The 27,336-nt window shown below is 40.5% G+C and overlaps 1 protein-coding gene across 1 annotated transcript; it reads left to right on the forward strand.

The window, feature by feature from the left end:
* Positions 1 to 226: 226 nt before the first annotated feature.
* Positions 227 to 26,824, forward strand: LOC146701741 (F-box/LRR-repeat protein 7). The gene is made up of 4 exons (XM_085468076.1): positions 227 to 514; positions 5,458 to 5,547; positions 22,727 to 23,344; positions 24,280 to 26,824. Exons 1-4 carry the CDS (start codon positions 478 to 480, stop codon positions 25,014 to 25,016), a joined length of 1,482 nt encoding a protein of 493 aa, XP_085324202.1. The 5' UTR covers positions 227 to 477; the 3' UTR covers positions 25,017 to 26,824.
* The last annotated feature ends 512 nt before the right edge of the window (positions 26,825 to 27,336 follow it).

Consider the following 27,336-nt stretch of genomic DNA (forward strand, 5'->3'; position numbering starts at 1 on the left):
TAACCTCCACATCTCCCTCCCCGGCCTGCGGTCTCTTTAAATCCAAATCCAGTTGGAGGGGAGCTGCGCGTCCTCAGAAAGTTGTGTGGCCGCTGTGATTGCCCGCACTCAGTCTGATAAACAGCTGCTTACCATTTAGGGCGCTTCACAAAGTTTTCTCCAAACTCCTCCAATCGGGATTTTTTTTTTTTTTTTTTTTTTTTTTGGTCCTTTTTTTTTTCGCCGTTCTGAGCCTGTGGATGTTCAGATATAGAAAGTCTGCACCGCTGGAAGCAAGTCTGGGATTCTAGGTTTGCGTAATGCTCAGACGTCCTCTGCTCAACATCTGGATTAACTATTTGGAGCCAGAGCTAACGGCCCTACACGAAACTCTTGACTGTATAGCCTGCTATCTTGATGGAAAGAATCCATTTTAGCCTACTCTGGAATTTAACTTGATGACCCGAGTTGGTGCTCGTAGATTATGTATTCTTTAAAATGGGTGCGAACAATGGAAAACAGTATGGAAGCGAGGGTAAGTGCTTCAAAAATTACTTTTAAACACATTTATGTGAATGCCACTTTAAAACTCGCTCTTTTTTTATGCAAGTATATATGAAAAACTCCCTTTTTAGTGGGTAAAAGAGGGGCTGTGATATCATCGTCTGTGGCTTTTTTCTTTTGTGTCCTGGCCATCTAAAAATAGAAAATAATGCAGAGTTTCTTGGGTCTGTAGCTTCCTCGAGCTTGTCCCTAGACGTCAGTTAGCTAGCTTAAAACTAGCACCATCTCCTCGGAGTTGTGCACTATATTTAATCTCCTTTGTGCGTTTTCTGTTTTTATGCACACTTTAATTTACTCCACATGTCTTCGAGATGTTTGGGGTGTGTGCAGTTAAAGCTGGTGGCTACTTTTGCCTTGTATTTTATATTGGTTTTAGAGATGTCACATTTATTCATAAAAGATAAGAGTGACATCTGGCGGCGGTCGTTTTTAATCCCTTTGAAAAGCGGCCTGTTGTGTTAGAAAAGTCAAGTTTGAACAAAATTCGTGTTTTTCTTTTCTTATTCTCAAGGAAATTAACTCATCTCTGCCTTATTGTGTGTTTGCCTTCAGTTAAAAGCATATAAGTGAAAGAAAGCCAGTTTAATAGGATCTCAACATTGCATAACGACTCTGACTTAGCAAGTTCTTGTAGCCTTATCGTTTGTTTTTGAAGATAAAATCTATTCAGGTTTAGTGGAGGTGGTTCTCATAGATGTGGGCACTTAAGTCCAGCTTATCTTGATAAGAGCCAGTATCAGAGATTGCAGTCCACGACCCACAGCCTGGTGTTGTTTGATTTGGAGGCCATTTCATACATGCTAGTCAATTTCATGTTATTTTTTTGTGTAAAGTCAAAAGTGCACAAGACACAAACAGCTAAATACTGTGAATAATCTTTTCTTAAATGGATTCTCATTGAGACTGTACATCTCAAGTTCACTGATTTATTTTTGCTTCACTTCAGTTTTTATTTCAATTACAGTTAACTTTCCTGCAGATGCTGTAAAATGCTGTGTTTGGGCGGAGCCTCAGAAACTGGGGTTCACAGAGGACAAGTAGACATAATGCTATTTTTTTTTTTCTTGCACAAGTGTTTAGACTTGGCAAAATAAAATAGCCACATATTAATATCAATGACTGACGAGACAAGAAAAATGTTGCATTGCATAGATTAAAAAGCACTTAGAGTACATCACACTTAACGGACAGACAAGTACAGAAAGCTGTTTCAGCTTACAGGAATGCAGCTCGAACCGTCTAAAAGATAACATTAGACCTTGTTTTTCATGACGTTACCACAATCAGAATCAGAATCTGTTCGCTCTCATAGAAAAATGCAGAAAAATCTCCAACATGTGGCATTAATGATCCAGGAATTTATCCCGCCTTTTGTCTGTTATCATCAAAAATAAAAACTTTGTGTTACGACCTATCTCTGCCGTGCAGGTCTCATGTGAGGTCTGATCTTCAGCATTACTTGTTCAGAAAAAAATTGTGGTCGGACTTTACCAAACACATTATTTCTACCTCAGAGCAGAAATGTTTGTATAAATAACATTCCAAGGAGCTCTCTTCCTAAGTCAATAGCTGCAGAGAAAAGGTTGGAATTCATGATGTTAAAAATAACACGTGGAGCAACTCCACCTAGGAATTTAGTCTGTTAAGGTACATGAACAGATTCTATCACAAGCTCAAGGCCTGTACTCAAGAGCTGAAGTTGAGTTGTCCTTGAGCTGTGCAGCAGTCAGAGAATACCCAGACTGAAGAACACCATACTGTGCAGTTAGTATCTAGCACAAAATAAACCAAACAGTTAAAAAATTGTGCTTTTTGTTGATTAAGATTTAAAGTCTTCAACATAAGAAGTGATATTAAAGTCTTTGACAGGCTCAAAATGAACAATCCTTACCTACGGTGCATACTTCCTTCTTAGTCCCATACTCTACTGATTTATCTATTTATATAATTTTCAAACTCAAGAACATCACTTCAGAAAATGTATCAGCCTTCACAGAACATACATATGCTAGTAATACAAACACTGATGTGTAAAATCAGTAGAATTCCCCTTTAACAGTAGATTTATGGTTCTGCATTAAATCTACACCGTAGGGGAGTTATAACCGCAAACCCTTCTATAACCCTACGCTGTAACTTATGCCATAACCTGACATGCAACTCCCTAGAAATGTAAATAGATGTTGCCTCAAGGCCCGTTCAGTAGTGCTGTTTCCTCCTATGCATTGCCAGCTTCTGCCGATCAACTGGAAGAGACAATCTCCACCTCCAGCTCAACGTTTTAGGGATGAGAGGATGCAGATGCAGAGGAACACCATGCATCCTGGCTGTGATGTCACCCACTTGCATAGGATATTTCTGTATAGATCCAATGCAGAATTAAAAATTAAGATTATACCTGATACCAGAATATACAAGAATAATAACTAATGTATTATTTGTTGTACAGCTAAAAATAACCCTTGCATCCTCAGTTTATAAATGGCTGCTTTTCCATCATGATATTAAAAAAACTTGTTGCACATTGTTCTGTAGGTTTTGCCAAAGTTATTGCAGAAAGTGTAAATTTCTGGCAGAAAAAAAGACACTGGGCTCCAGATTCTTTTCACCTGTTTTCAGTGCTATTTATTGATTTATGTATCTGATATCCCAATATTTTCTTTTACAAAACATTAACGTATTTCCTAACATTTTTTAATGTAGTTCTTTTAGATACATGTTTACCATCTGCTTGATTTGGCTAAGATCAGATGGTTTATGCATTTGGGGAGTTAAAAACGTGTATTGTCAACTGAAGTTGCAGAGTGCCCTCTGGTGGACAAACTGTGCAATGTTAGCACACATAGAATGTTTGAAGGGTGTTTCTCCTGGCTCATCTTTACTTTTTAAATCTTCATTTATAAATGCTAGGCCCAATATATTAGCAAATACTTAATATTGACTGATAATATCAGCTGTTAGATAAATCAGTTTCCAGAGGAATTCTCCATAACAGTCTGTCAAACATGTATCTGAAGTCTTTAAATGTATTGGAGGGATTGCACAAAATCTGATAGGCTTCCTCAAGTGATGCTGAGGTTGGGCTGAAAGCAGCGGGCAGACAAGCAGTGGATGTGGCAACCAGGGAATGTGGAGTATCAATAAAATTGGGTGATTTGTAGCAATGACAGAGCAAAGTGTGGTGTGTACACCTCTGAGTATAACAGGTGAAATGAACAAATGAATACAACTGACTGACATATGATGGTGATATCTACACAGCCAGAATCTGGAATGCCAATTAGCAACCAGCTGTCAGCTACAAAGTGGTGTGAGATTAGCAAATTACTAATAGTAGTAATAGAGTTCTGTTTTGGGTAATGAAGGCACAGAATAAAAAAAAAAAACAATATTTCTGGTTTTGCTGTGTTTTTTCCTTCTGTCGACCTTGGATCCCACAATGTCAGGAGAGTAACGTAAAATTAAGGTAGTATTGCATTGTTATCGCTTGATAGTATCTAAGACCATTGTCTTAACCCAAACTTTAGAATCCTGCAGTCCATTAGTCCACATCTGTTTTCAAGTGTGATTCCACAATTAATTACACACTGGTTGTAACTATGCAGCAACTATCAACCAGCACATTATATAAGCATAAGACAGGAAGCAGGAGCTTTTCTGAAACTTGTTTTTCAATGAAAGACAGAAAACAGTTATTGCCTTGCAGAGACCGACCCACATGCCAACCAAACAGCCCCTGCAGCCACGAGTTCCTCGCTCGCTAAAGAATTGTGTAACCGGCTAAATATCAAAATATATTTGCTTGCGTTAACTCAGCCTTTTATGCTCTGCTGGGAAAAGTGGTCTGACATTAACATCTGCAAGCTCTTCATGAATATCTGACTCATTTCTGTTGCCTGGGGGGAGCTTTAACAGATGTGTCAGCTCAGTGATGTCACCGCAAAGTGTCATTCATGTTCATACCATATCTGCTCCATTGGTTTTGTATTATTTTATAAGTAGCTGTGCGATCTTTCGTTGTTTCGTTGGGCTCATTATGCAGACAGGTTGCTTTTTTTTTTCTTCCGTCCCAAGTTTTTGAGAGTTTCTTCATATTTCGGGAACTGTCTTGTCTGTTTAGGTTACTGCGCTTGATGTGGGCGTGACTGTTTGGGAACACCTCCTTAGCCTGTCGTGCTGGGCGAAAGGCACATAGTTACTCTCAGGAAAGCCACAAAGCTGCATTTATGATCTGACAGAGGAATGAAACGCCATAAACAACTTCTCCACAGGCAGCCTGTAGTCACCATGGCAGTGAAGCCTATCGTACTTTGGGAACAGAGGCAGTCATGCAAAAGGATATACTTTTTTTCACTTTAGCACTCATAGACGAGTCGACTGTGTAGAAATTCAAAGTCGAAATCCTAGAACGAAAACGTAGAAATCACTTTGGTGTGGTGTTTGTGAGACAGTGCTGACTCGCTGCAGATGATACCATTCATTAATCTCTTTCTGTGTTTTGTCACTCGTCCTGTGTGGAAGTAAGGGCTGAAGGGGGGATTTTAGAAGACTTTATTCTTTTTCCAAATGTCAAAAACGGATACTAACTCAGACGAACCAGCAGATACTTTGTGCATGTGCCAAGGCTAACCATTCCTCCAAAACCGAGGAACATAAAAGTCATAAAAGCAGAGAGTGATGAGATTTATATTTCCCTACACTTTGTGCCTCCTTACTGTATAATATACGTCATCAAAGTTTGAGTCCACCTTATCTTTAGCAAACATTCTTCAGGTATTAAACTGAAAATCAAAGTTTCGGGGGATTGCGGGCTATAAAATTGCCTCAAATGACTACAAATTTAATTAAAAAGGCAGTTTATTATCTTAACCTTGATATTTTATGTCCAAGCACTTTTGTTTTTCTTCCCTGCAGGTAAAGGGAGCTCAAGCATCTCCTCTGACATAAGTTCGAGCACAGATCACACACCAACTAAAGCTCCGAAGAATGTGGCTACCACTGAAGGTAAGGCATCTGGTGCTCATTAACCAAACTCCCCTCCCTACTTCTTCTTTCCCTCCTTTTCTTCTTCTTTTCCTCCTTCCAGCGCTCTTTTTCCTCCTCATCCACTTTCTGTGCTGCCTATTTTTGGAGAGAAACCTGTGTGTTCTTAGGATAACCTTAAATTGAAAACAAACGCACAGCTGCCATCAGAACCCAGAAACCAAAGGCATTTCTTGAGCTTTGTTTTAGAAGAAGGGGGGAAAAAACACTTCTGGCTTCTCATTGTGGAAGAATGCTTATCTAAACTGTGGTCGTATCAGGCTCAAAGCGTTGCCAGGGCGGGTGGGAGGTGCATGCACTTGGGAGAGGTGGGCGAGAGGGATTTTGTTGGAGACAGTGAAGGTATGGGGAGTAAGAATGGAGAAGAGAGAGCTTCACCTTCTGCTCAGATCCTGCCCTTACTCCTCTCCGACTCTCTGACTCCCTCTCACCTCCTCAGCCTCCTGCTTGCCCAGGCAAGCGTCCAACTCTGCAAGAGTCACCATAGGAACTCTTTCAGGAGTGGATGTGTTACTAATGTAAACTGTGTGCTTACCCTAATGGTTTGGAAATACTTTTCAGCTGGCAGATACATCTTGAAGCCTGCTGTCAGCAGCTGTCTCGAACATTGATCCATCTGGTACAGTCGGAACAATTTGTCAGTCAAAAGAACAGAATATAACACCAAAAACATATTTTAGAAAATGTTTTCATGCATCAGTATTATAGTGCATTCCAAAAACACAGGTCCAGTAACCTTTAAGCCTATTTGCTCTACAGATTTTGGAAATTTAAAAAATTTTGGCGCACATGCTCTCAACTATCAAAACTTCAGTTATTTATTAATTATTGACTATTCATGATTAAATGTGTTCCTGACCACATAATGAGAAAGACTCGGAAATTTTGATGGAATTTAGAGGTGCCAGGAGGAAGACAGGCAAGGCGCTCTTTTCCATTGGACGATCTATATCATACACTTTTTCCACATTTTTTTTAAAGTGATGGATGACTGTATGCCAATTTTAAATGTATTTTCCCCTACTCTAAGACATCAGGTAAAAATACAGTAGTGCAAAAAACAAGGGACGAGAACACCGACGGTTTAAATGGGCTTTTTATTTTTTAATCGACGGGCCAGGGACCAGAATTATCTGATTTCCAGCCTTCTTGACCCAGACTGCTGACTGGCCGGTCAGCCACCCATGTGTCTGATTACAATTTGCTGGAAATGTCAGTACTGCTGTGCTGGTGCACAGACAAATAGTTGTGCACTCACAGCCACATGCTGCTAGCTCTTTGCTGTACCAGTACTACCGTGAAAACGCTTATCACAAGAAAAGCTAAAGCTACGCAAAGCTCAGAACAAGCCACAAGTCAGCAGCCTCAGTATGAGCAAAGCAGTTATGAAGATACTTATGGAGAAAAAAAAGGGTCGATATCCTCTAAATTTCTTGCAGCTGCTTCTGTTAAGTAGCATCTCTAGTTATTATGGCTAATGTGTTGCAGTGACCCATCATTTTTAGTTTGTGGTCTCCACCCACATGTTTAGGGACTACAGTGCTGTGATAGTGCTCTCTTTCCACAGTTCATCAGTACTCTTTATCCAGGTCGGGTATCTTCACAGCATCTTTGTCGCTATCATCGCGATGATTTGTAGACATCAGACTTCCACTGGTCAGAATGCGTTCAAAGATGATGACTCAGACAGTGAGAATAAGATGTAAAACCCCAGTGAAGTAATCACAAAGTCACTTGACAATTCTGATCAAAAGCTGATCAAAAGCTTTATCAAAATCCCCCACAAATACATTGTGGTCTCCCTACTGTTGTGTAGGAGACTTGACCAGTGAGTCATCGGCTGTTTTGCACGCTCATACACTTTTACAGTACACTCGCCCTTTTTCTCTCATGCATTGTCATCGCCAATCTTAAATTTGCTCTGGCATGCTAAATGTAGTATTCTTGTGGCTTTGCACTGCCCACAAGAAAACAAATACTAACTACAGCGTGTTTTTATAACTGTCACTCAGCTGGAGATTTTAAGGTGTTTCTCAGAGAAAAAAAAAAGGATCACAGGGGAAACCACACATCAGACAAACTCCTCAGGAGACATCAGATTTTGTGCAAAGTTTGTGCCAAGTAGTTTCACATCTTGCTTTAAAAATACACTGAGATGTACTTGTGAGAGTGCATTGTAGGAAGATAGATCACTCTTACTCATTTGGCTTCGCTGGAAATGCTGACGCATAAAGGTCCGTCCACCGAGCAGCTTCTGGAAGTTAATCCAGAGTACTTTGTGGAAATCGATAATTGTCCTGGATGTGTCTTCTCTGAGCACAACCTGTGCAGATAGAAATATATATATATATATAGAGAGAGTACAGGCCATAGCCAGTGGCTTCCAGACCATAATTCCCCCCCCTGTGTTATGACTGAAATTGTTATTTTTTTCTCCATGCTAAGTGGGAGTAATTACATGGTCTGGAACCGCTATGGCCACAGTCAAATCCCCCCTCCTTAGAAAGACACACGCATGAATGTGCATGCACATATACACATACGCGCACACACACACGGACCCACATCCACATGCTCATACACAGTGGCAGATTACACAGCCCTTCCCCACCTAGTCCTGTGGTCCACTAAACTAATCAGGAAGCAGTCTGGGCTGTTTCCCCACCACACACTGGGAGTATTCATATTAGGGCCTCCAGTGTCCCCATGCTGCAGTATGGTCACTGTTGCATTGATGTAGTTCCATTAGTTAGTTATTGTTTTGCTCTTTGTAAAACACCATAGTAACACAATGAAAGAGGAAAACATTGGTTATACAGGAACATTTATAGAGGTGTATAAATTTATAAAAGAGTGCAACCAAAAGACACCGAATGCTATGAGCTGGAATATTATTGTGATACCTTATGAGAGCAGATTAAAAGACTATTAGAGGTCAGAGCATCTCTAATATTAACTTTGCAACATATTTCATAAATTTTATGCTCTGCCAGTAAGTGCCCAAATAAATTAAACCTATTTGAATTTAAATATAGAGTTTTCCACTTTTATTTGCCCTTTAACTAAACAGACTGCACCAGTCATGTGTTAATTCTTAAATATAGAGTAACAGACTAGATCTGTGGTGTAGTTGTTCCTGCCTCGCAGCAGTCTTGGTTGAAGCTCCTGGTCATCTGGTAGTATGCTCTCTCTGTGGCTGTTTGGATTTCCTCTGGGTGCTCTGGCTTCCTCCCACAGTCCAAAAGCAGGCTTGTTAGGCTAATTAGCAACTCTAAATTGGCTCTAAGTGTGAACGTGAGAGCGTGTGGCTGTCTGTCTCCCTGTGATGGGCTGGTGACCTCTCGTGCTGTTGTTACAAAGATTCCTTTCACTGTAGAAAAATGCATATTTCTGTTGAGACAGACATGATTGTTCTACCAGGCGGGCTACAGAAGGATGTTTTTTTATTACCCGTTGCAAGAACTAATTCAGTTGAAAGAACAGTTTTGTGTCAGGCTGTGAAGAGGTGAGATTTACTGCCAAACGGGTGACACAGAAAGAAACCAGCAGAATTGGATTTAAAAGGCTATTAAAAAACTACATTTTTGAGATGGTGTCTGACCAAATAGAGGAAATGATAAAAAAGCCTGGGGATATTGGCTGTGCACTTAAATGATAGATTGCTCATGCTGACATGATATTATGATTTTATGTTTTTTACTTTGTTTTATTTGTGTGCGTGGTGGAGTTTTGTAAAGATGTTTTATGTCTCTGTGTAAGTTGTTTATAGTGAACTGTCACAGTGTAAGTTTTTTTCCCCCTGTGGAAAAGAACAGCTGCTGCATTGATGTGGCTAATAGGGATCCTAATAAATGAAGCTAAACTAAACCCTATGACAGCTGTGATAGGCCACAGCCCTCTGGCTCCACCCATCTCCAGATGGATGAAAGGAGTATATATATGTCATTAAGTTGTGACTGAAAAATATTAGTCAGAAAATATAAAAATGTTCTAATCCAATCTAATGCTTGCTAACATTAGCTAACATAAGCTAGTTGTCATACAAGATAAAGTAAAGCCTTTAGCTATGGTAAATTTATATTACTACTATTTACTTATATGCTACTATGCTATGCTACTACTATTTATTTATATTAATACACCTGTTAACCCCTGATCTAATTATTAATCTAATTACCTAATCTAATTATTAATTTTAAAAATCTGTCTGCATGACCTTTTGGCCTTAAATTGTAGGAAATTAATGTATAAAATTAAAGAAAAAGTTCTCTTAGCTTGCTCCTCAGATTATCCTGTAACTAACCCCCCCCCCCCCCCCCCCCCCCCAACATTCATTTCTATATTGGATAATGAAAAACAGGAGTTTTCCAGTTATCTAATTGTTTATTTGTTACTTAATTACTTTGGTGTAGTCTCAATGGTCATGTGGGAAGCCTTTATCAGGAAAAATTGAATTTGTATCAGTTTTTGTCCTTCACATTTTCCAAGGGTTTCCATGGGGACCAGATTGGAGTTGTTGCTGGGCTGATTATGGCTGCCCAGAACTTCCCTGCTTTGCACTATCTAGAGTACAAAGCAGATCCATGAATCTGGTTTTAACAATGATCTGTCCAAAAAAGAAAAGGAGTGAGGTTTTTAGAACAATACTTGTTGTTAGCTTACCATTAAAACAACCAAAGTTAACCTTACTAGAAACTTTGTATATGCACATGGAAAAGATGTATATATTAATTCACAACCAATGCTATGCAAGTTTGCATTCCTTTTTTAGATTTTTGAGGTGAATATTTTTCTCTTTAAACATTATTTTTCAAACGATACTGTCTGTTTTTACAGCCACTGTATGTCAGATCCAAACCAGAGACCCTGGAAATGAACGGCTGGAGACTGCACCAAGTCCCATAAGGGCTGTTTCATATTTCTCTAAACAAAAACTATTGCCATCGCAAGAATTTCAAATAGGTTGTAATCATCTCAAAAACTAATGAAAACCATATTACTGAATTATCGCCCAGCCATAATATCAGTATGCAAACGGAAAGTAGACTGGTGCCTGCCGTCTTTCAATGATCAGTCAAGTATTCCAACAAAACCAACATTAGGAAGTCACACTCATTCTTTTCTTGAAAACAAACTGAGCTGGGCAGTCATCTGGCAAGATTTTGCAATACGTCTCTGTTTTCAGTTATTATTTAGACAACTTTGTGGTGGCCTGACCCAGTTGAATCGCTTATTAGTTGCAGACTGAAAGGCACAGGCTTGGGACAGTAAATCCTTCCTGTGAGATGAAATTGAGTATCTCCCAGCAGGGGTTACACAGTGACCCAGTCTGGGCCTCAAGGGTTCGCTTTGGTACAGCTGGACGCCGGGTACCTTAGGAATGTGGCTCAGACATAGTAAGCGCTAAACAGACAGCACCCTGAGGTGTTCAGCCTACATGCTGTGACTCTTGAAGACCATTTTGATGTTGCTGTATCAGCTGGAGCCTTTGCCAAAGGTTTACCCAATGAAGTAGCACAGTTTCATTATGTAAAAACAGCCAATGTTTGGGGTCAGTTCCTTCACTCGTACATAATGGCACCAGGAAGGTGGCTCAGACACAGGAGAATGGTGGGAACAATGAACGTGCTGACTTCCTCTCTGTCTGCCAAGGACCAAAGAAACAGAGATAACAGTACCGAGGAAAAACCTAATCTGTCCTTCTATAGCACTTCCAACACTGTAGTACAAGGCTGTACTGTAAACACTTTGTAATTTATATGCTCTTAACTAGAGGGTTATCAAAAGCAATTTTTTTAGATGATATTTTGCTATAAATATCTACTTTCTGCATGACGTAAGTAAAGTTTCTATATGAGTTAATGCAAGAGTAAGACTAACACTGACTGGTTGGGGCTCTGTGTAGTTTTATATAGCAATGGAGCAAGGTGACGGGTTAAAAATAAGACTAAAACTAGAACTGAAAAGCATAAAAACTAAAACTAAAACAAGAAAATCCTGTCTGGAAACAACCTGAAAATACAACGAATTGGAAAAAAACAAGTCAAAATGAAATAAAACATAAAAAAACTGCTATTTAAGATGCACTACTAGATTTTTCTCACAAAGACACACTTAAACCGAAAGCTTTAGTGTACATGGGAGGTTTGTATATGGACACCGATCCTGTGGCAAGTATGCCAGATAGATGCATTGTGTCAGCACAATGACTCACTTCACATCTTTCTATCTTTAGGCTATCTGTGTAATGCACTAGTCATATGCTCCAATGTAGCATATAAAGCATTACAAACTAATAATCCCCCTTTTTGTGGGTCGAATGCCGTGTCGGGGTCACATTTGCAGTCTAAACAGCTTCACTCCTGTCTCCAACAAGTTAATATTTTTGCTCTCCCTGGAGCAAAAGATCCCTCACACTTCATCTATAAACTAACTCTGCATACTGTTGGCCCATTTCCTTGTGTTTGCTCAGCCAGATATATAGTGTTTCCCTGTTGATTGTTGCCAGATCCTGCAGAGAGATGTCCGTAAGTGTCGCTGACTTAGGGGCATTTTTACAACAAAAATGAGATTTAAGGTGTTAGCCTCCTTTTATTTTTTTATAGCCTCCTCTCAAACATCACATCTGTTTTTTAACGGAAGATATTTAACTACTGTCTATTAAAGGAAATACTAATGCACAGAAATTCACCACCTCAACAAGTATCTGCACCTTTTTTACTGTCCTAAATTAGGACACAAAACAGCTGCCTGCAGTTATCCAAGGGCATTTTTAACAAGCCTATAGCGATTGCAATAAGAAATATCATTGGTTTGCATTTAATCCTTGTTGGAAATAGTTTAGTAAAGATAGAACACAGTGAGGAACAGAATGCCAATGCTATTCTGCCCAGATTTTCTCCATCAGCTGTCTTCACTCCTACCCCTTCCTTTCTACCACTCCACAAGCCAGGAAATCTGAGCGAAAAAGCACAGAACAAGGCTCCAAAAGAAAAACAAGTGAAAGCAGTTTACAGAAGAAGAAGAAGAAGAAGAAGGAGGAGGAGGAGGGGGAAGTCAGTTCATAACTCTTCTGTGATTACGACTTGGTCTTCTCTTTCTCTGCTGAGAGGGAGGAAGTGCTGGCCCTTCTGTTTTGAATGTGCTTGCCATTTTCTTCAACAGGGGTCACGTTTATCAGGTCTACTACAGGAGCACATTTGACAGGAGTTGGGAAAGATGCCACCTGGAAGAAACACATGCTCGCTTCCTGTAAGATTTTGGCTCGCGAGCGATGTTTTCACTATGATCCACCTGGGTATTTGGGCTTTTATGTGGCAATATGACCGCGATTGTGGAACAGCTGAACTGACACATTGGACTTCCCCTCCCCTCATTTCACTCTGTGGTTTGTTTCGTTACGTAAGCAGGGAAGCGTCAGTTGTGGCTGAAGCTCCAGCGTTACAAAAATGAGAGGAACATTGCTGTGGAGACTGTTCCACCCTCGGGGAGTCTTTCTTTTATTAATCGTGTTTTATGTAACTATGTAACATCGCAAATGCAAAAACAACTAAACATCTTCTTTATCTAAAGCATTTGGGTCTAGAAATACACTTGTCACCATCATAGGAGGAAAAATATTAGCTCAGAATTTTGGCCTGAATGATGATCTGTACAGCCTTAGGCCTAAAACAAAGCAACTGATGAAAACGTTTTTATGAGAGATTGCTGAAAATATTGTACAAAATTATTGGAAGTTTGATACTACAAGGCCAGAAAATAGCTTTGCAAAGTCATTTTTCATTATTTGCACAAAAATTAGATTTACCAGAAACATGCTAGCTAGTCACAGTTAAACTCTTAGGAAAGTGTTTACTGAGGTCACAGGTAAATCTAAAGTAGCAGAATATGAATTGACCTCTGTAAAAACTTTCCAGTAGTTGTACATCGTTTGGGGTCATGAATAATTAGGCCTATCTTCTAAATCAGCGGTCCCCAACGAGTCGTTTGGTACCGGGCTGCGAGAGTTGAGACTCGGGTGTGAAATGTATGGTTTTCAGGGTTTTTATCGGTTTTTAGCGTTATTTTGTTATCGTTTTTTTTTTTTCATTAACTCGGTTTTCCTGGATCTGGAAAAGCGCTATACAAATACAGGCCATTTACCATTTACCATATCTGGACCATCAGGTGTGTATTACAAAGAAACACCATTCCTTCTGATTCAGGGAGTAATTGAAAGTAAAAAGCAAGGAAAACAAAGACTGTTAAAGCAGTAGTACTGGAGAGAGCCCTGCTGTTGACAGGTGTGTTAACTCAAGCTAATCATCTTCATGCTGTAGCTACAGATTTAGCATATGGACAAAAGAGAGATGTTAATCCTGTCATCCAGTACTGTTTCCAGAAGTATTTTGTGGTAAAATAAATTGTGTTTTTATTATTTTTTCTCCTTAAATGCACTTGTCAGCTTTTTCCATGAGTTGGGTATCCAGGACTTTGATGTGAAACAACCTCTTTCAGAAGTTCAACCAAGCCCTTTTCTGTCAGGGGTTTATAACCAAAGAGTCCAGGCACTTCCCTTGTTCTATTGCTTTAACCACATGACATCATTACATTTGCTCCTCATCACAACCAAATCAAACATTTGGCCAAGCATTCACTTTTCCATTTGTGTCAGATGTGCTCTGTGTAGCTACGTTACCCTCCTCGGTCGTTTGACATGACTTACAGTCACGTTGCACTCTAACCCCACTCACACACTCTGCCAAAATGGTGAAACTGTCCATAAAAGAGAAATCATGCACATGACTCCCCAAACTTGGTCACCCCAACCTTGACATCCCAATTTAACGACCTTTAAAAAGAAAAATTACATCATCTTGAATTTCAATTATTTGCCAAAAGCCAGATCATCTTTGAATTGGGCCAAATCACTCGTGGACTGCAAACTTTCATCTGCATTCTGGAAAATTTGCGCACACACAAGAGCTAATTTTTGAAGAAGTGAGTTCGCGTTCGAATCTGGCTGTAGAATATCTGAGCGTCTGCTGTCCTCCTCTACTGAGGATTTATAAAGTGACGAGAGCAGGGTATGGAAACGTTTGAGGGGCTTTAATAGGTGGAAAAACTCCCTTGAGGAAATTAGTCGCATTGTGGGGAAAAACGTGTTATAGTTCTTGGCATATGTACTTGCCAAATCTGTTGCAGCAAAATCTTCAAAAAAAAAATAAAGAGAGAAAAATGCAAAGAAAGAATCTCAAGACTGAGTGAGTGTGAGAAAAGCTGCCGTCCAGAAGCATAGGTGGGTTGGGGGTTGTGCCGAGTGAAGAAGTCTATTTCCTGTCCGAGTGCGCATTGTGAAGGAACCAGCAGCCCCATTGTCTTTCAGATTGCGCAGTGACGTAAGACCTTCCTGTAGTGAAGGCTTTGCTGATAGCCCAGCCGCCACACTGTACAGTAATATCAACTTCCATGTATTCAATAAAATCTGAGACAGACCCAGATGTTTTTCATCCGAGCAGTCCTCTCTCTCAGTTGGATGTTTCCTTTTTTAAAGAAAAGAACTAGAGCACATGCCCCTTTAGTGCTGATAAATCAATAGCATTTTTTTCAGTCAACTCTCTGCTGCCTGGTTGTTTTTTATTAGCTGATACTTCTTCTTGGCGTGTTACTCCTCTTGAATTAATTTTGGTTTGATTTCCTGACTTATGGGTAGAAAATGAGCTTCTTTTTATTCCCTCACACTTCTGGCAGGGAGGAGCCCAGTGAAAGCTTACAGAGCAGGAGCATGTCACACGGCTAATGTCACTGAGGTAATGCATTGCTCTGTTCTGCCAGATGCAGCAGTAATAATCCTGAGAGCCCCAGACAGGGTCTTAGCAGAGCTTCACGGCACTGCAAGATCCTGAGTAGAATCCCTATAGCTTTAGTTTATGACCAGACTGCGTCAAAGTCTGGATTGACCCTGCCCGTGCACTTGTCTTTGTCTCTGGTAAAGTCTGCAGGCTCTTTTGCCAATTTATCTTCCCTCTTTCCTTCCCCACTGCTCCTGCTTTCTTTTTGAAAGCCTTCAGCTGATTTCCTCAAATCTGTTTTTGTGTGCTACTTTAAAGAAAAATATTAATCAGGATTTTGTTATTAAGTCGACCTCACTCCAAATAGCCAGCTGCGCCTCTTCATCATCCAGGCACGGTGTCTTTTCAGTGATCATTCCGATTGATTTACATTAAACTTCTGGTATCAAAGCACAGTCCAGATGTGCTTTAGAAGTGAAGCTGAGCTGACGTTAATGAGATCCTGCTGCGGCACTGCCATGGATCAGCACAGATTTGGGTATTTGTGGCAAATGATTTCAGCCAAGTATGCCATGCTGTGGCTATATGTGCATTCAAAATGCATGAGTTTCTCTTTCATTTCATTACTGTGCAGTTGTTCTTTGCCCAGGGTAAAGACCAGATGTTCCACTGTTCTCTGATTTCTTAAACTAAATTGAATCTTCCACCATCTGCACTTGCAGTGACTTCAAGAGAACTTTAACAGCTGCATAGTATTTGTTCTGCTAATGATAGGCTTGCAATGATACAGAGATATAAAACACGACACCACTGGTTAACTCGTAAAGCTGCAACTGGAAGTTACAGGAAAGTTTATTCTTGCAAGTTGCAAGTAAACCTTCTGAAGAGATCCACGTTTTCTAGAGACCTTCTGCTGTTTCAGATGGACCTTATTAGAGGAAAGTTTTTCTTGTTGTCATAGCGAAGAATATTTTGACATGTGAGCCCAGTAGCTGTTATAATTTTCTCCATAACACTTTTAGGACTTCTCATCCATGTTGGCTTATGCATAAAGCTCATTCTTGACCTCTTTGAAAGGAAGATTACAAAACAGTTCCATCTTAAGGTCCACTAATGAGTGTGTTGAAAGCTCCAGGCTGGCTTCACCTAGCAAGGGAAATATAAGCTGTGATTGTTTTGTCAGAATACTGTTGTTAATGTTCTGACTGAGGGATTTCTGAAAAAAATTAAAATGTACAGCTCTGCTATCACTTTCGAGATAAATGAAGACAGAAAACTAAACAGCAGTGACGTTTGTAGGGTTACTGAAGTTGGGCTAGCTGGTATATAATGGTGTGCTACCTGGTGGCTAGCTACACAGCTATGGTTAGCACAATATGAACACATTAGCACAGTAAAGCTGAAGCCATTCGGTAAAAGTTATTCGAGGGTGTTTCTGATGGTTAGGGACAAATGCAATCGCATGACAGGATGCTGTAAACGGACCAAACTTCAGTCAGGAGAACAACTGCAATAAGGGTTGATATGTCATCACTTAAAGACCGGATAGGAAAGTGGCAGAGTGTCCTCTGGTGGACAGACTATGCACTATCAACACTCATGGTTGAAGGGTGTCTCTTTTTTACTTTTAAAGTTTTCTTTTTTCTTTACTTTCATTTCTTTTTAAGTTTTCATTTATCTGTCATTTTTAAATTGGTCTCGATATATCAGCAAACAGTTAATATATCGACCCCATCAGGCTCTAACTTTCAATGTTTTCATTCCACAAGTTTTTGTATAGAAAATTCCGCCTGATGGGCTTTCAAACTATGTGCTTGACTGACCATTCAAGTGCTTTCATGTTGTTTCTTTTATTTGTGTTTGTATTCGCAAACCCCTAACATTTGAAAGTATGAAGAATATGTGTTGCAAATGCATTGCATGAACTGCATGAATCCCTCAGAAGACAAGAAGTACAAGGGGATCTTGTGATACTTTGTAATTCAGGTACCAGATGGATGTGAAAAATGTTTAGAGGAAAATGAAGGAAAATATCAGAAATGAGATCATTCGAGTCTTCAGTGATACCCGGATAAACAAGATCCTCACTCAGCTGAAAAACATAGACAACTGTAACACCTGGATTTCCTTAAAGTAATCCAGATGCTAGCTATCCAGAATCATGCACAGTTAAGCAACTGCGAAGCTGACTTCACTTAACTTTTCCCACCAGCTGTTTGAAACTGTGTCTCAGATTAAAGGGGTTGGGTGTAGCCTGGACTTGGAGTGCTCTTCTGATCAGTGACACATGTAATTACGCAATTTGGAAGTTGCTCCTTAGCCAGTGGCAGATGAGTTGCATGCTGAATCTATCGCATTAGCTAGGATTTGGACAATAAAGCGGTGCCTCATTCATCCATCAAAACTAATGATTCACAAAATGTGTCTATGTAATGCCTGCACACAGCTTCATGGAAAATCAGATTTTCTCCTGGATGCTGTGATGTTTTCATCGCAAGACTTGCACATATACATTTTTTTTCACATCACAAGATTTACTGCAGTATCAGGATATTTTTCATTCCCATTATTAAGTGAAACTTCACTTTTTTGGAAGATAGTTAAACATATTTTCACATTTATAGAGTTTTGTGCTGCATGGTGTGGGGTTGCAGCCAAATTATGCAAAAAAAATAACAGTCACTAGGTATTGTGGGAATGTTGTACAGCACTACTATTGTTGAGACATATTTGGACAGCTGTGTGAAATTCAAAATAGATGAGGTGTTTGTAACGACGTCAGACCATTAAATCCTTTGCATTAAGCTAAAAAATGAATTGTTATTGGAGAAATCTATTGGCCGAGAAAAGGTACAAGTCCTCAAGAGAATAGTCCTGCATATTTTAATCATAGATGGACCACCCACAAGAATGTGATGCATTATAACCAAAATGAGGTGGACTCTATCCCACAAGAATAAAAAAAAAAAAAAAAAGCCCAACATGTGAAAAGTTTTGATGCATTCTCTTCATCTGGCCAGGATTTGGATTTGAATGAGAATTTTAAAGCACACAAGAGGCAGTTTAAAAAGCAGGATTCGAGGACATGTTCCCCAGAGGATGAATCTGTGGATGTCATCAGAAGTGAGATGGGAAGCAGACTGAGCAGAAGCTCTGGTATCTACATCTGAAATACGACTGTAAGGACGGTGTCACTGCCCACCTCTCCCAGCGCACAAATCCACATGGCAGACAGGATGCTGTCTATTTGTCATGTACTGCACATGCTGACACACTGTGCAGAAGCAGATGATTGACTTACCCTTTCATTTTAACCAACATAGTTCAGTTCACACGACTGGGAGTTTAAATATAGATTGTAGATTGCAGACAGTGTTAACATGGAAATCACCTTTTTGTCAATAGTCTGTTGAAGTACAACAATCGTACAGGTCACGACCTCACCACTTACCTGCAGACTTTGCAAGTTTATTTTTGACCAAAATATTGTCTCAGATCCTGCAGATAGCTGTGAGCCTGTCTGTGACGTATTGGGTGTTGTATGACTGTTGGTATTATTTTGACCTTTTGATAATTCTGCTCAGTAATCTCCATAATGTGAATTACTAATAAATGAAGTCCTGATATTGATCTTACAGACATACTGGGCTTTCTTAAATAAACTCAGTTACTCAGAGTTTGTCTTGGACCAGTAGTTTCGGATTTTGAAATACGAGACTCCACCTCAGTAGTAGACGGACCCTTTAGAAAATAGTTAATGAATGTTTGGGTGTTAGAAGTATGAGTCTATAACCACACACTGCTAATTCACGAGCTCCTACAAAAGGCTCCTAGAAAAGTTCTTGTAGAAGAAAAGGGGACATTTGTGCTCTTCTTCTTGGGCCCAATGTTTGTAAAGAGAATTCATTCAAATGTAGCTTTTGTAAGACAACCAGTCACCACATATCTTAGGAAATTAGCTCCACGGTGTTGTCTAAATACTGGCAACCTCTTCAGGGTGTAACCTCTCACCCACTAAGTGCTGAGATAGGATCCAGGATGGATGGATGGATGAATGTTGAGACAGCTGGAATTTGCTTCCTGAAGAAATAGTGCCGAATTCTATGCACTTGCGTCCTCTGCTTTGTCATTAATTACAAATTTTTGGGCATTCAGGTGGTTCACAAGTTTGAATGTTTATAGCCTAGAAAATCTACAAACCATTAATCAGCTGCATCAAAGCAGATAAACTAAAGGTAAAATGTCTGAACTTCTGAAAAAATGTTTAAAAAAACATTTCGTTGGAATAAAAATGGCATATTAGCAAGATAAGAAATTCTCTCTTTATCCCACTGGTGGGAAATTTCTACATCGAAAAAAAGCCTACATTCAATTTTTTACCGTTCTTTAGACTCGCTTAAGACTAAAGTGCTTCATTTTCATGAGGTAAGCTCATCAAAGAGTCTCCCAAAAAGCTCTGATGTTGATGGAAGCATAAATCAGAGCTGGCTTGACACCTAAACAAATCGTAAACAACTGGCTACTCAGTAGCTTTTGCTTACTCTACCCTAAACAGGAAAAAGCATGGATAAAGGCAGGAACATTTGAACAGCCCAGAAAGCTTTAAGTGGATTTCTGCTGTTAAAAGGCAAAAAATCTCATCTTGTTATAGTAACAACCTTTGTCCAAAACTGAGACATCGTCTTTTAAACAAATTATTGGGAAGCAATCTTTGTGACGCGATTCATTCTAGCTTGCCTTTTTCACCACATACTGTTACTTTTTAGGTCAATCAGATTAGTACTAATGGTTGGACAGCTGTGGGTGACATCATACTAGTGACTTCTTGGAATGTTTTTAGTGATGACTATCAGTCCACCTAAAATCCTCAAGATTGTAAAGAATAGATTGGAGGGTTGCAGACTTCATCAGAGGAGAGCGCTCAGTGTCCCAGTGCGACAGTTCGACCCCGGGAATCAGATTCAGCGCCCTGGCTGACAAAGGATTCTGTCGTCTCACGCTAGAGTGATGGGATCCAGCCTCGTCTTCCCACAGCTGCATCTTCAGACACGGCAGCAATCAGTGCACATCTGTCAGGGCCTCAGTGTTTACACAGGGCTAACCATATATTGTCAGACCAGGCACCAAACTCCTCATCTGCTTTGCTTTGAAGCCGCAGAGTTAATCTGATGAAGAGGAACTGTGTGTGCTGCCCAAACGCCTGGCAGATAAATGTGACACACTTTTTTCCAAAAACATCCCAAAACCTGATAATAGGATCCATGGAAACGCCTCTTCACTGATGATAAAAGCTTGTGTAGTACTGTAACTGTGGATTCCAAGTTTCTCGACCAGTTTTTCCAACTTTTTATCTGTTTATTCTTATTCTGTTTATTCTGATAATAGCTAGCAAATGTAGAATGCAGTACATCACTTCCCTCTAATCAAGCAAGGTTTCATATACAGTACTAATGATATTCCTTTTCTTTACATATGAAGGTATAATGGCTGCCATTAGTGCTACTGGAACTATATCAAGTGTTATTTGGTTTTTGGGAGACTCTATAAAAGCATGAAGATGTCATTACTGTTAGTTAGAGAGTTTGGGGAACAAAACAGAAGGCCATGTGTTAGAAAAAAAAATGAAGAAACGTCTGGATTGTACCAAATATCACTGTGAAAAACTGAAAACGCTACGCCCAGATGAACAGAATCAACCTTTATATATTATATCTTGAATGCACTCTTCAAACCAGGACTAGTAGATTCGGAGACCTTAAAACCTCAATCGATGTCATAATCTGATTACAGTAGAATTATTAGGTCTCAACAAGAGATTGTGAGGCAGCGTTGGGATCGTTACTCAAGAAAAGTGAAGTACACATTACTTGTTATTGTAATGCAGTACATCACGTAATTACTCACCAGAGAAAGTAATTTGTTACACTGTTACTTTCTCATTAGTGCATAATATGATACTTCAAACGCCCCCTTACATATTTACCAGTTAACAACATAAACCTTTAGTCTGCCGAACCACACACTGATACAAATCCTTTTCCTAATAAAGACACACATATTATTGTTCTCGTACTTTTCACATATGACCACAAAGCCGACAACAAGACAAAGATAAAAAACGGCTAAGAGACAGACCCCACTATCACTCCTCAGTGCATCCGATGCATCAGATAAAAATAATGTCCATATCACCACGCCTCAGAAGCTGTATCGCTGTATGACTCTACAATTTTCCTCCTCTCGCCCACTAAAATCAGATAATTGTAGCGCAAGTGCACACACAAGAAGAAAACACGCAGATAACAGATGGGTTTTAGCACAAGTAACGACATAATTGTAACTGCAATGTAACATGACTGTGTTACTGAAAAATATCACGACGCGTTACACAAACGAGAAAACAGAAGATATCAGGTGTCTCCCACAAATTTCAGATAAGAAGACTGGAAATCGTTGGAAACACGTCATTATCACAGACAGAAATACCTGGAAACACTGAAAACAAATCATGCTTTTTTTCTATTTTCTCAAATTTTATTTTGCATTTTATATTTATTTACTTTTTTACATTTTTTTTAACATCTTTTTGATACCTAAGCGCCTTCTCTAACATTCACACAAACACTCGGGGTTCAGCATTTGGCCCAAAAATACTTGGACATGCAGACTGGAGTAGCCAGGGATCAAACCACTGACCTCTTGATTGGTAAATGACCCGCTCTACCTCCTGAGAACATAACAGCCACACCAACAAAGCAGGAACAACCAGTTAATGAGTCATTCATTAGTAATGTTCTAACTCAATAACTCCTTACCCGTCTAGAAGATAATGACTTCCAGAAATTGTGAGTCATTAGGTTGCCATTATTTCATAATTATCTGTAAATCAACAGGACTCCCCACTTTCTGCATGAGTCATTCCTGATTAATTGCAAAAGTTGAACGTCACAAAACAGTAACTTCTCATTTCTTTAACATTAGCTACTCTTTTTGTGTTACTTACTTACAGTTACTTTGTAGTTACACATTACATACCAGTGCCTTCAGTTTTTGTCTCCTAAGTGTAATTAATTACTTTTATTAACTTTACTTGAACAATTATCTACTGTAATGTCCTGGATTGAGATTATAAAGGGACTGATTAACTTAACTTCAGCTTGTTGTTGACTCTTTCAATTAACTATACAATTATTTGAGTCCCTTATTGTAAGGCGGTATCGCAAAGGGGAAATCCCTTTTTGGTTGGTCCACCTAACAGCTCAAATATTAGCTTAAACAGCCAAAAGATTCATTTAAAAGTAAAACTTAAAAAAAACAAAACAGAAGAATTATTCTGTCTCATTTTGTTTTGTTTTATTGTTTTTATTCAGGTTTAGATTCCAGCACAAGAACACTGAGCACCCCGAGCCCGGGATTGATTCTGCCTTCCAAGTCCTCCTCCCTCTCCTCACCTGCTCTCTCCAGCAACGGCCACGAGACCAACTCCTCGTCCTCGTCTTCTGCCCCCGCTGAGACGGTCGCTGTGATCCACCCTCAGCCCGGCACTCACACTCGCTCCAGACAGTCGAAAACCCACCACTACGCCCCCATCGATCTCCTCCCTGACCACACCCTTCTGCAGATCTTCTCCCACCTTTCGACCAACCAGCTGTGCCGCTGCGCACGCGTTTGCCGCCGCTGGTACAACTTGGCTTGGGACCCCAGGCTGTGGAGCACTATCCAGCTAACAGGAGAGCTGCTTCATGCCGACCGTGCCATCAGGGTCCTCACCCACCGGCTCTGCCAAGACACCCCGAACATTTGTCTGACCCTGGAGACGGTGGTGGTCAATGGCTGCAAGAGGCTCACTGACCGGGGGCTGCACGTGGTGGCCCAGTGCTGCCCCGAGCTACGCCGCCTGGAGGTTGCCGGCTGTTATAACATCTCTAATGAGGCCGTGTTTGAAGTGGTATCCCGCTGTCCCAACCTGGAACACCTAAACCTCTCGGGTAAAAAGAAACAGACAAGTCATATTGAGTAAAAAGCAAATAACCCCATCTGACTTTAATTAGAATCTTTGGGCAAGCTCTAAGTCTTAAGGAGTGGCCACTACTTGACATCATGCACATGTGTGGATTTGCCTCAAAGAACTTCTCCTTTCAGTCCTTTTTTAGTGATTTCTTGTAAAGCTGGTAGAATCATTAGAGGAGCAGGAGAAGCTCTTCCAACCTTAAGTCCCCATGTGGGAGAAGAAAGGCTTTCTTTAGCTGAAAGCAGAGCTTACCTCAACATGGGTAAGAGGAGCGGTCTGCTGCTTTCATTAAGGAAGTGACACAAATAACATTGACTGGAGCAGAGCGAGGTCTGCACTATTAGCAGCAGGAAGGAAGCTCTTTGTAGTAAAAGGAAAAATAAGCCCTTTTCAAAGTGTTAAAGACACCAGACTTTGATTGAATTGGCCTTTTTGGTCTCTAAAAACGACCGCACTTGTGTTTTCTTTGTCTGCGCTCACATTTTCATTCTTCTGCTTGATTGGCTGTAATCTAACACAGCAGGTTTTTACTCTGGCGCCATCAAGTGGCGACTCAATTAACATCAGCTTTTAAGAGTCAGTGTTGGGCTACTGTACCGCCTCCCTCTGTCATTGTAGGCTGTACACAAATAGCCTTGAAAGTGCAGCAGATGGTAATAGGAGGCCTGATAAGAGAATTTAATTGGTTTATAATTTCTTTCTTGCTGTCCCACAATAAGAGATAAGAACTTTTAGAATCATTTTTACATAGACAGAGAGAAAATGCTTCTTTTCTTACTCTTGGATTGCATTATAACATAAAATCCATGTGCATACATACATGTGAGCTCTGCATTAACACCTGTTCTTTCAACATCAACAGCGAGACTCTCTTTAATGGAAAAAAATCACCTCTGCTTCCTTTCCCTCCAGGCTGCTCCAAGGTGACATGCATCAGCCTAACCCAAGAGGCCTCACTCCAGCTGTCTCCATTGCACGGCCAGCAGATCTCCATCCACTACCTGGACATGACCGATTGCTTTTCCCTCGAGGACGAGGGCTTGCGAACTATCGCCTCCCACTGCCCTCGCCTGACTCATCTGTATTTGCGGCGATGCACCAGACTAACAGATGAAGCCTTGCGCCATTTGGCTCTCCACTGCCCTTCAGTGAGGGAGCTGAGCCTCAGTGACTGCCGCTTGGTGGGGGATTTCGGCCTCCGGGAAGTCGCCCGCCTAGAGGGTTGCCTGCGCTACTTAAGCGTGGCCCACTGTACCCGCATTACAGATGTAGGCATGCGCTATGTGGCTCGCTACTGCCCGAGACTGCGCTACTTGAATGCGAGGGGCTGCGAGGGGCTCACGGATCACGGCCTGAGTCACTTGGCCAGGAGCTGCCCCAGACTCAAGTCTCTGGATGTCGGTAAATGCCCGCTGGTGTCGGACAGCGGGCTGGAGCAGCTAGCCATGTACTGCCAAGGCCTGAGGCGAGTCAGTCTCAGAGCCTGCGAAAGTGTAACAGGCAGAGGACTCAAAGCTCTGGCGGCCAACTGCTGCGAGCTGCAGCTGCTCAACGTGCAGGACTGCGAGGTGTCACCGGAGGCTCTGCGGTTCGTCAGACGCCACTGTCGGCGCTGCGTCATCGAGCACACAAACCCCGCTTTCTACTGAGACGGGGAGTTCTTGGACTGGTCTTCTGACAAGTGGATGTTCTAATATTCCTGCTATGGTGTTGGCAGAGTTCAGCGGCTGATGTGTCAGAGCTAGTTGAAAACCGGCGTGCAATACTGGCCAGAATTTGTCTTTTTAAATTCGCTTGATGGCTGTTAATGCTATCCTTTGAAAATACTTCCACAGAATGTATTTAACATATTTATCTATACAAAAAGGCAGAAAAGTACAGTATTACTCCCCCCCCAACATCACAGTTTGCAATGTAATAACATGCTACAACACTGAGCACTGGGTACAGCTGTGTTACAGTTTAAAAGTATTGTAATATCTATTTTATTTTAAGTCATTGTCACCTTTAGGCCCTGAAACATAATCATTGTAATAATTTCTACAGCTATTCTTGAACAACAAGTATCTCTTGATCCTAAACCACTGAGAATGTAGCAGCAGCTAAGCAGATCTAGTGATTTAGACTATAGTCAGTTTCACTTTCTTTGTGTTGTGTGCATACGCACTTTATGCATTTGCGCTGACAATCACTTCAACTGAGCTCAAACTCTTATATTTAGCATTTTGCCACATGCATTTGTGTTAGTTAAATGTCACGAGTAAAGCAAACAGTGTTTCCAAAAAGGCCGGGATACAATAAAATGTAAATAAAATGCAAATCATAGAAAGTATGTTTAATTGTGCAAGGATGACATTCAGTTTAATCACAGAGCCATGCTGTAATATGTGCAGGATGTGGTTTGGGCCTCTCTTGAATATCATTACTGATGCCTCCACAGAAAGCTTAAGTCGGACATCCCACATGGATTCCAGCTCCTTTTAAACTTTGCTGGATGGTTCCTCAGTTCTTTAGCCCAGAGAAAGTATCCAGAAATCTGGCATGCTGGCTGTTATGTAATCTCAATAATGAAATCCTCCAGTTCTTTGCATTTTTTTATATTCCTTACTGCTGTTGTTAAACAGTTCAAGTAGATCTCTATCTAGTCTTTTTTACGAGTGGTTAAAAACTCTCTTTACTTCTGAAAGACTCTCCAAGATGCTCTTTTGGTAACGAACCTAATTAGCTGTGTGCATGCGGTCAAAAATAAATAAATAAGAGGAGTGGAGAGGTTCTGGATGCTGAGGCAGACAGGTAAGGTAACATCCAGAGCACACAGAACATGTGGAAACATGAGGGACGGTAACCATCTATGCAGGAGGAGCAAGATCTAAGATCTAAGCAAGAGGAATCCAGAAACCATGAACTGCAAGGAGCATTAACGTTTAAACACAGACAGGAGGAACCATGTTGTCTTTGTACCAGTCTAACTGCAATGTGGAGTTTAAATGCGTAGCAAATCAATGCACAATGTTTTTGTTTACATTTTGCAAAAGTAGTACTGACTTTTTTTTGGAAAGCACGTTTGCTCCTGAGAGGGGCTTTTACTGAAAAATAGGAATGGGATCAGTGTTGAAAATAAACAAGAACACATTGCTGCTATAACTGTGCCAATAAATTTCATGTAAAAATCCACTCCCTCCCAGCCTGCGCATGTTTATGAGTCATTAAGGTGACTGAGAATATCTGAGAATGCCATATATGGGCGTGTAACGTGCTATTCCCCTTTAAGACTTAAAAGAAACAGCATGCGTGCTGTTTTAATTCAACTGAATAAACCAAACCTGTCTATAACCTGTACACATTTGTTAGGTATACCCAGTCAACGTCTTGTTCACACTAATATCTAAAATCTAATCTGTTGTTGCCGACTGTGGCCATCACTTTATGATCACAGTGCAACCACAGTGCAACTGAGAAAAGCTGGTTTTCTTTGGCTTTTAAGAGAGCTCTGAAGCTGCTGTTGTTTGTGTGTGAGGACATTGCAGCGCAGTGAGAGTGAAAAGCAGCAGATGGAGGAGAATTTGCACATCCTGTCCGTCTGTCCACTTGTGGGGGCCTTGTGTTCTAAACACTTGAGGGGGAAAGATCTCACAAAAATTCCTGTAATGGAATGTGAACATGTTCTCTGGCTCTTGCAGGAGAGCTTATTTGCCTTAAATCAGTTACAACAATGAGTTGTATAAAACTAGATCCACACGGGTTAATTGGCTTTATCTTTGGGTTCAATGCAGTGTAGTTTCTAATGAGTCAGTTACACCATGTTGTTGAGTGTGGCTGGTTGTTACTGTTTGAGTTTATGAGAATCCAAAGCAGTGATATTTCAGCGATCAAAAGCCTTTTGCAAGCAATGTTTACGTGTAATTCAGGTATGTACCTGATTTACAGCAAATAAGCTGCCAGACAAGAGCCAGAGAACATACTTCCCCT

This window comes from Copadichromis virginalis, linkage group LG9, assembly GCF_057382275.1.
Source record: "Copadichromis virginalis isolate Kocher_CV1m ecotype Utaka linkage group LG9, C_Virginalis_male_GT1.1, whole genome shotgun sequence".
Classification (NCBI taxonomy): domain Eukaryota; kingdom Metazoa; phylum Chordata; class Actinopteri; order Cichliformes; family Cichlidae; genus Copadichromis; species Copadichromis virginalis.